General features: G+C 47.1%; 1 protein-coding gene across 4 annotated transcripts; it reads right to left on the bottom strand.

Moving 5' to 3' along the window:
- Nucleotides 1–1,515: 1,515 nt before the first annotated feature.
- On the bottom strand, nucleotides 1,516–9,773 carry PKMYT1 (protein kinase, membrane associated tyrosine/threonine 1). 4 transcript variants are annotated; one of them, XM_081885473.1, is made up of 9 exons: nucleotides 9,620–9,735; nucleotides 7,357–7,429; nucleotides 6,838–7,208; nucleotides 5,404–5,894; nucleotides 5,111–5,217; nucleotides 4,750–4,922; nucleotides 3,560–3,816; nucleotides 2,643–2,741; nucleotides 1,516–2,267 (listed from the first exon to the last, which is right to left on the bottom strand). In XM_081885473.1, the coding sequence occupies exons 2-9, from the start codon at nucleotides 7,412–7,414 to the stop codon at nucleotides 2,024–2,026; spliced, it is 1,800 nt and encodes a 599-aa protein (XP_081741599.1). In that variant the 5' UTR covers nucleotides 7,415–7,429; nucleotides 9,620–9,735; the 3' UTR covers nucleotides 1,516–2,023. The 4 variants fall into 4 exon arrangements, with proteins under 4 accessions (XP_081741599.1, XP_081741598.1, XP_081741600.1 ...); XM_081885472.1 differs by lacking the exon at nucleotides 9,620–9,735 and adding an exon at nucleotides 9,326–9,490; XM_081885474.1 differs by lacking the exon at nucleotides 7,357–7,429 and having other exon boundaries at nucleotides 9,620–9,773.
- Between the last annotated feature and the right edge of the window lie 1,718 nt (nucleotides 9,774–11,491).

Below are 11,491 nucleotides of genomic sequence, written 5' to 3' on the forward strand. Positions count from 1 at the left end.
ACCATCTGTCCTGAGGTAAACCATATTATTCAAGAAGGTTGAACCTCTTTGCCTACATGAATTTAAGTACAGCAAGGAAGCCACATAAAATTAAGCAAGTCATTATGTATGGTTTTAGCACACACAAATTTTAAAATTAAACAAATTGCTTGCTATTCTAGCCTTTAAGAAAATGGAGTGGGGAATACATACAGCCCAATCTATGCATGCTTCCACCCAAGTATTGCTTCACTGAGTTCAGTCAGTTTCACTCCCAGATACACAGGGCTGCAGTTTTAAACTTCAATCTAAAGGACAAGTAGAATAAGTTACACAAGCTTCTAGACATGTTTATTTTTTAAATCTAATTTGACTATCTTGGAGACAAGCTCCTTTCCTTATTTTAAAAATTCCCTCACCACCCCCACCCTGCTTAAGCTACTGCAGTATTACGTTACACTGCAAAATATGGAAGGCAATTGTGATGCAGATCCGGGGTTGCCAACATGGCAGGGCAGCCTTGAGAACTTCCCTTGGCATGTGTTAAGCCTCTGTGTGACCCCTCACTGCCTCCGTGATGAGGCAACAAGGTAGGTTACATTATCTTGCCCGCCCACCCCCCTCAAAAAAGTACAGAGCTGAAAATAACAGCCAGAAGAAGACACACATACACAAGTTGTATCCAGCAAATCTTTTTGAAACTTAATTTTTTCAAAGGTCCACCACCAAATCCAGTGGTACCCTGGCACAAAAACATGGGAGCTGAGGCAAACATACAATTTAACAAGGAACAATCCCCTCAAAACCATGATCAAATCACAGGTATCCTCTAAGTGTGTTTAAGTGCTTGGTTGGTTTTGTTGTCATCCTATTTACAAAAGCAGTTTGAGGATTCCTGCCTTGGATCAATGTTCTCATGGTGCTGGCAGGCACTGGATCTCTGTGTTTTTACTCCTCTAAGCTTTAATTTAATATTGGTTTTTGCAGGGATCTGTTTTATTACTATTGGATCCAACTTTCACAGATGACTTTGAAAAGAATAGTTTTGGATGCTTTCTGTCTGGTGGGGAATAGTGTCTGTAGCACAGTCTCATTCCAAATGCCCCTGCCCCTGCAGTCCCAAAAAAGTTAACCCCCTGCACTAGATACTGTGAATAAGCAAGATTTGGATTCTAAAGCATATCTTCAAGACCTGTCCAGCTCACACCCACTATTTATTCAGCTGTTTCTCTGAGGCTTCAGCAAAAAAAACAGCCTGTACTTTCAGGATTTCTTTCTTTCTTTCAAACTTTTAATATTAATAATAATAATAAATTTTAATTTATATCCCACCCTCCCCAACCAAAGCCGGGCTCAGAGTGGCTAACAACAGTAAAATAATACAGCATTCTAAAATCAATTCATTCTAAAATCAGTTCAAATCAAATTGATGATATAATTTCCTTGTGTGGCAATTTGCAACTTCATCTCTCACTGTTCTTTTGTCAGAATGGTGTTCTAACTTGATTAATATTTCAAGTCACAAAAAACACAAAATTCAAGGGAAAGTTGAAAATGCTTTTATTGTCAAGTCTTACAGCTGCCACCTTTGCAAAACCCTAGTATGAAAGGGAGTTTATATTCCCCATTCCCCAAGCCAGTTCCCACAAATGGCAACACATTCCTAGCACACAAATATTAGAAGACAAAACTTTAAAAGAAAATATAGATTCCACCCTCAGTCCCCATATAAAACAATTTTCCCCTCAAGTGACCTCTGACAATACACCCTATTTTCTACTGCCTGCCAGCAGATACCAGTCTAAATTTTGGAATACAAGAATATGCATCTCAAAAGCATCATCATCAGAGGGCTCAAGCAGAGAAGTTACGCACAGGGAAGCAGCCCTAGAAATCCTGCCTCCCTTTTGCTAAACTTAGCTCTATGTCACAGCCCAGCCCCACTGAGCATATTGGCCAAGTGTGCAATATCAATGGGAAGGGTTTCCTCCCTTCACCCAGTAAGGGCCTATGCAAGCCAGTAAGTAAAGAAAAGAAGCTCCTCTCAGCTCTGGCACTTCTGCTCAGATGCCATGGAGTCTTCAAACAAGCTCAGCAAGTTTTTTGGCTCAAAAGTAGAGCACTGCTTTGAGCACTGGGGAACAAGTGACTCCCATTCATCCTCATCTTCAAAAGCTAGTGTGCGGCGCAAGCTGTTCGCATTCAGAGAGCCTGATGTGGCATGTCTGCTATTGGGGGACTCTGGGCTGATGTGGCTGAGGTTAGGGCTGCCTTGGAGTACCAAAGACCTGTGGGTGACCAAACAGAAAAAGACAGGTAATAAAAATAAGGTGTTGGGTGCCGCATCAGGACCTCCTATCTGAGATATAGTTCAGCACTGGGAAAGACAACATACTCTAGATCACAACTTCGCAGCAAAATATTCCGATAAATATGCATGGTTCAAACCATTGCGCCCTCTACAGTGCCAAAGGGGGAAGATACCTTTTGAGAAGCTAAAAGTTATTAACAGCTAAAAGACATTAACAAGTCTGCACATTTCTCTGAACCCTCCGCTTACATGCAGAATCAAAGAATTGCAAGGGACCACAAGGAGTTGTCGGAAAACCTCAAGCAGCTCTGCTGTTGTCTCCCCTACAGCTACCCCTTGACCATCAGCTCACCTGTTCTTCCTCCCACCAGTTTGCTGGGGTGAGGGGTGCCGTGGCGTGGAGGTGTTTCCTGCACAAGGGCAGATGCTCAGCAGAGGAGAACCAGGTTGTCTGGAAGAGAAGCAGCAATCTGAAGTTACCTATGCTTTCAAGCATTCATTTTAATATCATCAGGCTAGTAGGAGCCAAACAGAATTCAGATGTGTGACAGAGGTGGTAGTGGGGAATCCAGACTAGCTTCCTGTAGTGAAAGAGAGCGCACATGTGCTTGAACAGATGACCTGCCGCAGCTCACATTCAGAAGGGAAGCTGGACATCCACTTGCTCTCCTACCTTTTAGAGGCTGGAGACTTGTTTTCTCTCTACATGCATAACAGGAACCATTCTTCCCATGCTTAATAGAAAAAATAGTATCATTCTTGGCCACCTGCCGTTGATAAGGTGAGCTTTATGCAGAAGCTGGTGCAAAGAAAAGCACCTGAAGGATTTGGGGATGTTCATTATTTTAGGAAAGGAGATTGAGAGTTTGGCCTGTTTAGTTTAGCTTTAAAAAAAAGGCTGATGGGGAGGACATGTTTGCGCTACAGAACATCAGAGGGATTGGCACTGTGTAACAAACTAAATTTAGATTTAAAAAACCCCAAAACAAACATTTTCTCAAGAGAATAGTGAACGGAATTTGCTTCACATTACAGATCTAATTCATTGAGCCCTCCCTGGCCCACGTCAGACTGGCTAGCAATCCTGGATATTTGAGTGGATGTCTATTAGCCTTCCCAGACAGACAGACAAATCACTTGCTTCAGACATCTGGATTGGTCTACCACACTGTTTTCTCTGATGGGGGGCACCTTGCGCACATGTACTCTCTGCTTCCGACCTGTTACTGTCTGAAAGTAGGAGCGGTCCTATCATCTTCTTCTACTTACTTGTCAGAAGACTGCAGCTCAGGGCAAGTGTGATTATGTCGCCCAACTGTCTCCGTTAGTTCAAAGACATCCTCACCAAGGCTCTCTTCGGCATCCTCTTCCTCCTCACCCCAACCACTAGAGAGGCTGCTGTCTTCTGGGGGAAGGACAAGGGGCGAATTTGGGGGTGTGACTGGAATATTCCGATGCCAAAACAGTAGCCAGTGAACCGGGCTGCTCACAGACCCCCAGAGCCACTGCATGAATCTGAAGAGGATCTGAAATAAACAGATGGGGAGAATTCACACATTTAGAAAGCAATCAATGGAGTAATAACATGCTGGCATTAAGATAAAGGTAAAGGACTCCTGGACGGTTAAGTCCATTCAAAGGTGACTATGGGGTGAAGAAGAGTTTGGACTTGATATCCCGCCTTTCACTCCCCTTAAGGAGTCTCAAAATGGCTAACAATCTCCTTTCCCTTCCTCCCCCACAACAAACACTCTGTGGGGTGAGTGAGGCTGAGAGACTTCAGAGAAGTGTGACTAGCCTAAGGTCACCCAGCAGCTGCATGTGGAGGAGTGGGGAAGCAAACCTGGTTCACCAGATTATGAGTCAACCGTTCTTAACCACTACATCACGCTGGCTCCTCTCACTTTTCAGGCCAAGGGAGCTGGCGTTTGTCCACAGACAGCTTTCAGGGTCATGTGGCCAGCATGACTAAACCGCTTCTGGCGCAATGGAATACCATGGCGAGTGCCAGAGCGCATGGAAACACCGTAAGAAAGCAATTGATGGGGCACAGCATGCTGGCATGAGGCACTTCCCAAATCTGGCAATAGATACTCTCCCTACTGCAAACTGGAGGCTAGGGCACCAGAAAAGGTCTCCAGCCCTTTGCTGTCAGTCAGTGCTGCTCTTGCAACTGGGTACATAAAACATCACAAAACAAAGACACACCCTCAACTAGGCCAGCAAACCCCGCCCCAAAGGCATTTAGGCTGAGCAACATATGGAACTAGCTCAGTGTGATTCACCCATAAATAACTGATAGGCTGTTTTCTGATAAGGATGCCTTTGTCTATAACAACAAAAAAGAGGCGCAAAGCAGGCATAGTTCTAGGAAGATGATTTGGTAATGCTGTGGAGAGTGCACTCAAGGAGAACTGCAGATTAGCATTGTGAGGATCTCTGGCCAGGGCCTTGATCACCTTGCACATGGAAACTCCTTGCTGGATCCCAGACTGTGCCAGCAGCATCAGCTTCCGCCACCTCCCTGTCTTCTGCATGAGGCTGGAACCAAGTAACGTCTCCACCGAGGGCCGTAGCAGATGGTTGGGTTCCAACATGGCAACTAGGAGAGTCCGCAGCTCAGCAGAGAGATCTGGGAAGGGCAAGAATATTCCACTGCTTACTTTGCTTTCTACAATATATTGAATTTCACATGCCACCAGCTCTTTCCCCAGACCCTCCTAGTTTTGACAGCCACTTTGCCTCCTTCCATGAGGATTAGCGGTTGAGTTGGCATATGCAAGTGCTGCATGCAGAAATGTTCCCTTTGTTTCTGCTCACCTGCAGTGAACTCAGGGGGCATATAGCCCTGTCTCAGTTGTTGCCAACCTTCACCTCCATTAGGAAGCTCCATATTGCAAGCAATCTCTAAGATGGTTATGCCTAGGCTGGAAGGACAGAAGCACACAGATGAAGTAACAGGAGCAGCACAACATTGCTTATCTGTAGTGCTAATTTGAACCCCGCAACAAGTTAAATTTTGAGGCAGGGGAGCAAAAGCCACAACTGTGAAGCTGCTGGCTATCTCAGGCACTGGAAATATTAGCATCCCTACTTCCCATCTCATCCCACACCTGAAGATGTCAGCAGCCTTGGTGTATTCCCCACGAAGCAGCTCAGGTGCCATGTAGCGGGGATCGCCTTCTTGAGCATCATTCAGATCCCTAGAGTCCAACTCCAGCATAAGCCCAAAGTCACCTAGCTTGCAGACATTGCTGGACGAGAGGAAGATGTTAGCTGGCTTGACATCCATGTGTAAAAGGTTGCGGTCGTGTAAGTGACGCAGTCCCTGCAGTAAGTCCCAGAGGAACGCTCGCACTTGCCATTCGGGCAGTGGTCCATACTCCTCACAATACTGCAACAGGTTGTTTGGGCACAACTCCGTCTGTATGTAGAGCTGCCCACGCTCTTCCCAGGCCTGTACGAAGCTCACACAGTTGGGATGGTGCCCCACGCGCTCGTGCTTGCGCACCTCAGCCAGTTTGCGCTGCCTATCACTCTCACCTCGGAATGGCTCCACAGAACGCTTCACAGCATATAGCTGTCCATCTTCCCTACAGCGCACCTGTAGGGAAGATGAAACAAGTTATTACATCCTGTAGACTGAAGAGGATCCTGGCCCTTCCATGCAAGAACTCCCAGCACAAGGGGTGTTCAGGAACTGTGAGTGGTAAGCTTGCCAAGAACATCCAGATTCTGTGATGAGAAATTATATTCATGTCACATTGTCATAAAATCACCCAGCAAAGAAATAAGAACAAAGCCTGCACAATTAGCATTCGTTCTGCATTCATCCTGATTTACTTGTGGGGTGTTTATAAATCATTCTGTTAGTCATTTGTTCATCCTGCACTCTTCAATGCATTCTCCCATCACTTTCCAAATTGTAAAAAGCATGCTTCTTTTTTAAAGTTGATTTGTTGCACTAAGGGGACAGAGCCCTTTAGCTGCACAAACCTAATGTTGTAGCATGCACTTAAATCCTTCTCCCAAAATCTGGAGGCATCCGCAGTGTGGGGCTGTGTATTTAAGATAATGCATTGTAGTCAGCACCCCACTTCCTACAGTATGGCCTGCCAGATTTCTCCTGGAAGCCCACAAGCAGGGCATGGTGGCAACAGCCCCCTGCCACAGTCACCACCTCTGAACATGGAAGTCTCATTTTAATGTAATCCATTGATAGGCAGATCTTCCATGTATTTGTCTAATTCATTTTCAAAGCCATCTAACCAGTGGTCACCACCACAAACTGTGAGTGGGGGGGGGGAATCTTAATTATGCCTTGCGTGAATTCATTTCTTCCACACAGACTGTGTCCATACCTTATATTTAAAGAGCATGGCTTCCCATAAAGAATTCTGGGAACTGGAACTCATCTCACAGAGCCGCATTTCACAGTACGCTTAACAAACTGTAGTTCACGGGAATATTTTGGGGAAGAAATGTATTTTCAATGGCTAGTGTAGATGTGTCCCAAGAGATTAGTAGCCTGTCTGCTACTGCCTTACCTTGTACACTTCACCAAAAGACCCTCTGCCAAGACGGCTTAGCTGCTGGAAACACTGCCTGAAAAACAGCTCTCTTTTGGAAGCATCATACAGGTGACTACGTAGGGGTGTCTGTTTCCTCTGTGCGCCATGGAAGGAAACACTGTGTGGCTGGAGCTTGGTCCACGGTTGCTGCCGGCGGTCAGAGAAAATCCTGCTCACAGTGAGTAAGCTCTTGTGGCGTGGGCGTGGTGGGAGGGTATAGCTGAGTGGCTTACGAGCTCTCTTGGCTGAAAAACTGCTTTCTGCTTCCCGGAAGAAGGCAGGCACTGGAAGAGGAGTGTGACTCATCTGGGACTCAGCCCCTCCATAGTCAAGAGGTAGTGGCATGTCTGAAAGCAGAATGCATAGTTATTGAAATTACATTATCATTTCCTCAATGATTCAAAGTTGCAGTGAGCGAGTCTTTTGTGTTGGGCTGCTAAGGCACATTTAAAATTCACTAACCAAGAAAAAGGTAAATATTTTCAGTCTGCTGACCTGAAGAGACTGATAGTAGAGTCTCAAGTGATGGGGAAAGAAGCCTCCCCACATGCATAGCCCAAAGGATAAACTGCAAGAACAGGAGGATACATTCAATTTTAATACAGTATTTCACTGTATGCAACAATGATGTTCAGAAGCCCTGGAACCTGAAAAGCATTCTAACTCCCACTATTCATTTTTACATTCCAGTTCTGGGACCACAAGCCCAGAGCTGTATCTTTATGTACCTTCGTAGCTTGTATTCACAGCAAGAAGGGACGTGTTTATTTTTGTCTTTTGCAAAAACAAAAACAACCACCCATTTTAAGGTTCTGTCTATCAGGCAGAGGCTTCAATAACTCATGCCTCCCAATCAGTTCCTAGAATTCCATCTTAGAAGATCAATGCCCTGTGGGCTGCTGTCTCCAGGCTCTGGCCATTTGGGACGCATTTTAGGTTAAGATGCCTTTCATCCATCTACTGCAACTGTCCTGGAACCATCAGTAATTGTGATGGAGTTTGTAATGGCCTTAGTGATTCCTGATAAATCATGTGACAGATGAAACTGACAAGTTTGGGATCAGAATCTTTAGAGGCACTCAAAGGAAAACAAACAAAGCAGTCAGCAGTCACAAAGAAAAAAGCACTAAGTGGAGCACTAACAGGAAGATATGAAGAGTTTCAAAGTATCGATTCACACAAGGAATTCATATTTACATTATCTATCATAAGCTGCTTAAATGTCTATGTGAACAGCAGAGCAGTTGGATACAAACCTATACACAATTTCCTTTGAGGAAGCCATACTGAACACAGAGAGATTTTAAAATTAAGACTGCCCTGTGCATCTTCAAAATAAATAAGGCATTACATAAAAATATTGCTATATTTCTAACCCTTTAGCAGAGCATATGTGGGTTTTTTTTCTCTTTCCTTAGGTAGTCTGATGATGATGATGATGATACAATTGGGCTGTCCTTACCTCAGTCCCAGGTGTGTGCAACCAGAGATGGTAATAACACAACAGGAGGCCAAACAGATGAGAACAAATATTCTGTTTCCAACACCAGGCAGCCAGGTCACAACCTTGTCATGAGGGTGATGGCCATTTCCTGTTTTTCTCTAGAAACACATGGTACTCATAGGTACACTGCCTCTAAAAATGGAGGTTCCATTTAGCTACCAGATGCCTATATGGCGTCCACATCACATCTGACTTAAGAGCCCCTGCAGCCAGGCTCAAATCCACACAAAGTTCACTGGGTGATCTCAGGCCAGTCTTTGAGCCTGAACAGTCTTACAGGGCTGCGGCAAGAATAAAACAGTATGGAAAGGAGAAAGAAGAAGAGCTATGTACTCTGAACTCCTTGAGAAAAGAGTAGGATTAAAATGACAACTAGAGAATTCCTCCAGGAATTTGCCTTGTTCTGATTTTACCAACACCACCACTAAAAGAGGAGCCCAGCTGTCCCCCACAACTGGGCTTGAGTTATGTCAGCTGTGGAAGAGACATCCTCGCCCCTCCAGCTCCATCACTCTCAGCCCTCTAAAGTTCTCCTGCTCCTTATAGAAACACAAGAAGAGCCATGCTGGGTCAGGCCAATGGCCCATCTAATCCAACATCCTGTCTTCCCAGTGGCCACTCAATGCCTGTGGGGAAAACCCCGCGAGGAGCAGGATTAGAGCATCTTGTGATTCCCATCAACTGGCATTCAGAAGCCCTGCTGCCTCCGACCCGCCTTATGCTGGGGACCGCCTCCCAGGACGCCCTCAAATACCTCACACTTTCCACGAAGCCTTGGGCACAACCTCCCCACCCCCGCCAGGCCCTATAACATCTTGCAAGTGTGACCCTGGCTAGAATAAGCCCCTTTCGACCCCTGCCTCAGCTTCCTTCCCCCCAGACCTATCAGAAACACGGCTCTATCCATGATTTTACTTGCTTTTTAATCGTCGTTCCCTCCCTCCCCCCACCTCAACCTACGTTTCGGCCGCTTCCTATTCCCTCTGTAAGCCGCCTCGAGTCCCTGTCAGGGGAAAAGGCGGGATAGAAATCAATACGACGTTTAATCATTCTAACCGTGATAGATAACCACCACCGGCAGCCTCGCCCTCCTCCACGGAGAAGGGCCCTGTTCCCTCAGCCACCGCCTCTGCCCTCCCCCGAAATTCACCTCAGGTGCGGGGGGCGCCCCCCCTTTCCCCTGCTCCTAGTCGGCGACATCACCGCCACACCCGCTCTTGCCACCGAGGAAACGCAAAAGCACCGGCGCCTTACCTCTCTTCTCCTTCCTCTTTATAATTTTAAATTTCCTCGGAGCCCCGGAGAGCAAGGGCTCTCGCGTACGTGCGAGCGAGGGAATCGCTTTGTTCCGTCCGTCCGTCCGAGAGTTCCCGGATGAAGCAGCCCTTTTCCCACCCCTTCCCTTCCCTCAGGTGTGTGTATTCCTGCCCGGCGCGCGCGCGCGAATCCCCCTCAACGCCCGGTTTGCGCTCTCGCGCCAAAATTCCAAACGGCCTCGCCCACTTCCGCGTCCCGACGTCACCGCGCATGCGTGCGTGAAAGGCTACGGGCCGAATGGACTAAGCGAGCGCGCGAGCGCTCCTTTCAACGGAAACGCCTCTCTTTAACTGTCAGCCCCCGGTTTTTTTGTTTGCCCAGTCAGTCAGTGCGTTGGCAGGTGGGTGGACGAGGCCAGCTGGGTTGAGGAAAGAGGAAAGGCCTCGCTCTGACTCGGAGGCAAGCCTGCAAGCGGGGACTTTGCCGAGGAGTCCCTGGGCCGCCCACTCGATAGGAAACAGACGAGGCTGTTTTGCCTTTGGGGAGGCGGGACCCGACGTCGGACGCGGCACCTGAGGAGAAAGAACTGGAAGCGGGTGGCCGGGTGGGCCTAAGCGGCCTCCTTCGCTCGAGCGGGAGGGGGAAGTCGCGGTAAATGAAGAATTTCCGTCTCCTCGCGAGTGAGGAGCTCTGGTAAGTGTGTGTGAGCAAGCAGTGCATCTCGGGGAAGGGCGAACAATACCGGGGCGGCCGGGCCCCCACCCGAGCCTGTCTGGATTTGGGGGGGCGGGGGCTACATGCAGCTGCTCACCCACCTGCCCTCCCCCACCCCGAGACTAGGGAACTGCAGGAAGCGCCTGCCTTGCTAGCGCCCAGATCCGGCGCATGACGGGGAGTTGGACTAGATGATCTCTAGGGTGTCCGTTCCAACTCGACGGTTCCAGGATCCCGAAGGGAAAAACGAACTCTGGTTCTGTTTGTTGGGTGGTATGGCAAACAGGTCGAACCAGAACTCGGAAACCTGCGTTGGATCTCTCTGAAGAGCCTCTGATTCAACGCTCACTCCCCCTGAGAGTGACTCAGGTCGTTGTCTATGCCATACATTTAAAGCGCGTTTGCAGCACCCCCACTCCAGCAAGAACTGTGGGAACTGTAGTTTATGGGTGATGGGAATTGTAGTTTTGTGAGAGTAAGTTACAGTTCCCAGGATTCTTTGGTGTAGTGGGGGATATGTTTTAAATATATGGTGTGTTCTCAGCCTTAGTTGATCCACCTGGGTTTTCTGGGTTCCCTGGATGTTTTCTGTGCACAGGGAAACAGTGTCCCCCCCACCAGTCAGACCATAAGGGCCTTCACCTGATGTATTGTCTATGTCGGCTGAAGTGGTGAAGCTAGGGGAGACTTGTAAGGTACTGGAGAACTCCAAGGGCCCCAGCTGACCTGGAAAGTGCAAACCCCCATCCCTTTGTCCTGACTGACATAAGTAATAAGGGTTGTTCTAAATGGCTCCATGATGGGCACCCCTTTAGTCAGACTGGGAGAGCCAGCCTGCCAAAATAAAAATAAAAAAGACTTTTTAAAAGCCCATCTGTCAAGCTTGAGTTAACAAGCACAAATTGTACATAGAACCAGTGTAGGGGAAAAGTCATGTGCCCTGGGTAGCAGGTTGATGTGTGTGTGTGGGGAAAATTACAATCTTGTTAAAAAATGGAATTGCCATTTTACATACTTTAAAGTGGTTTTATGATACTTAAATCCCCTCACATTTGAGTTAATATAGTTCATAAGAAACGGGGAGTCCCATAACATTAACTCATTATTTATTTTGATGTAATTTATATGTGGCCATTACTGTACCACTTTTTCAAA

Source organism: Podarcis melisellensis, assembly GCF_964234715.1.
Source record: "Podarcis melisellensis genome assembly, chromosome: 13".
Lineage (NCBI taxonomy): Eukaryota > Metazoa > Chordata > Lepidosauria > Squamata > Lacertidae > Podarcis > Podarcis melisellensis.

What these genes read in the sequence shown, in the direction of transcription:
- PKMYT1 (XM_081885472.1), bottom strand. Translation starts at nt 9,415, where the DNA reads ATGATTAAACGTCGTATTGATTTCTATCCCGCCTTTTCCCCTGACAGG. An exon ending in GAATAGGAAGCGGCCGAAAC is followed by an intron (nt 7,430 to 9,325) that starts GTAGGTTGAGGT and finishes CTGTTCTTGCAG; the next exon opens with TTTATCCTTTGGGCTATGCA. An exon ending in GAGCTGCAGTCTTCTGACAA is followed by an intron (nt 2,742 to 3,559) that starts GTAAGTAGAAGA and finishes CTTCTCTTCCAG; the next exon opens with ACAACCTGGTTCTCCTCTGC.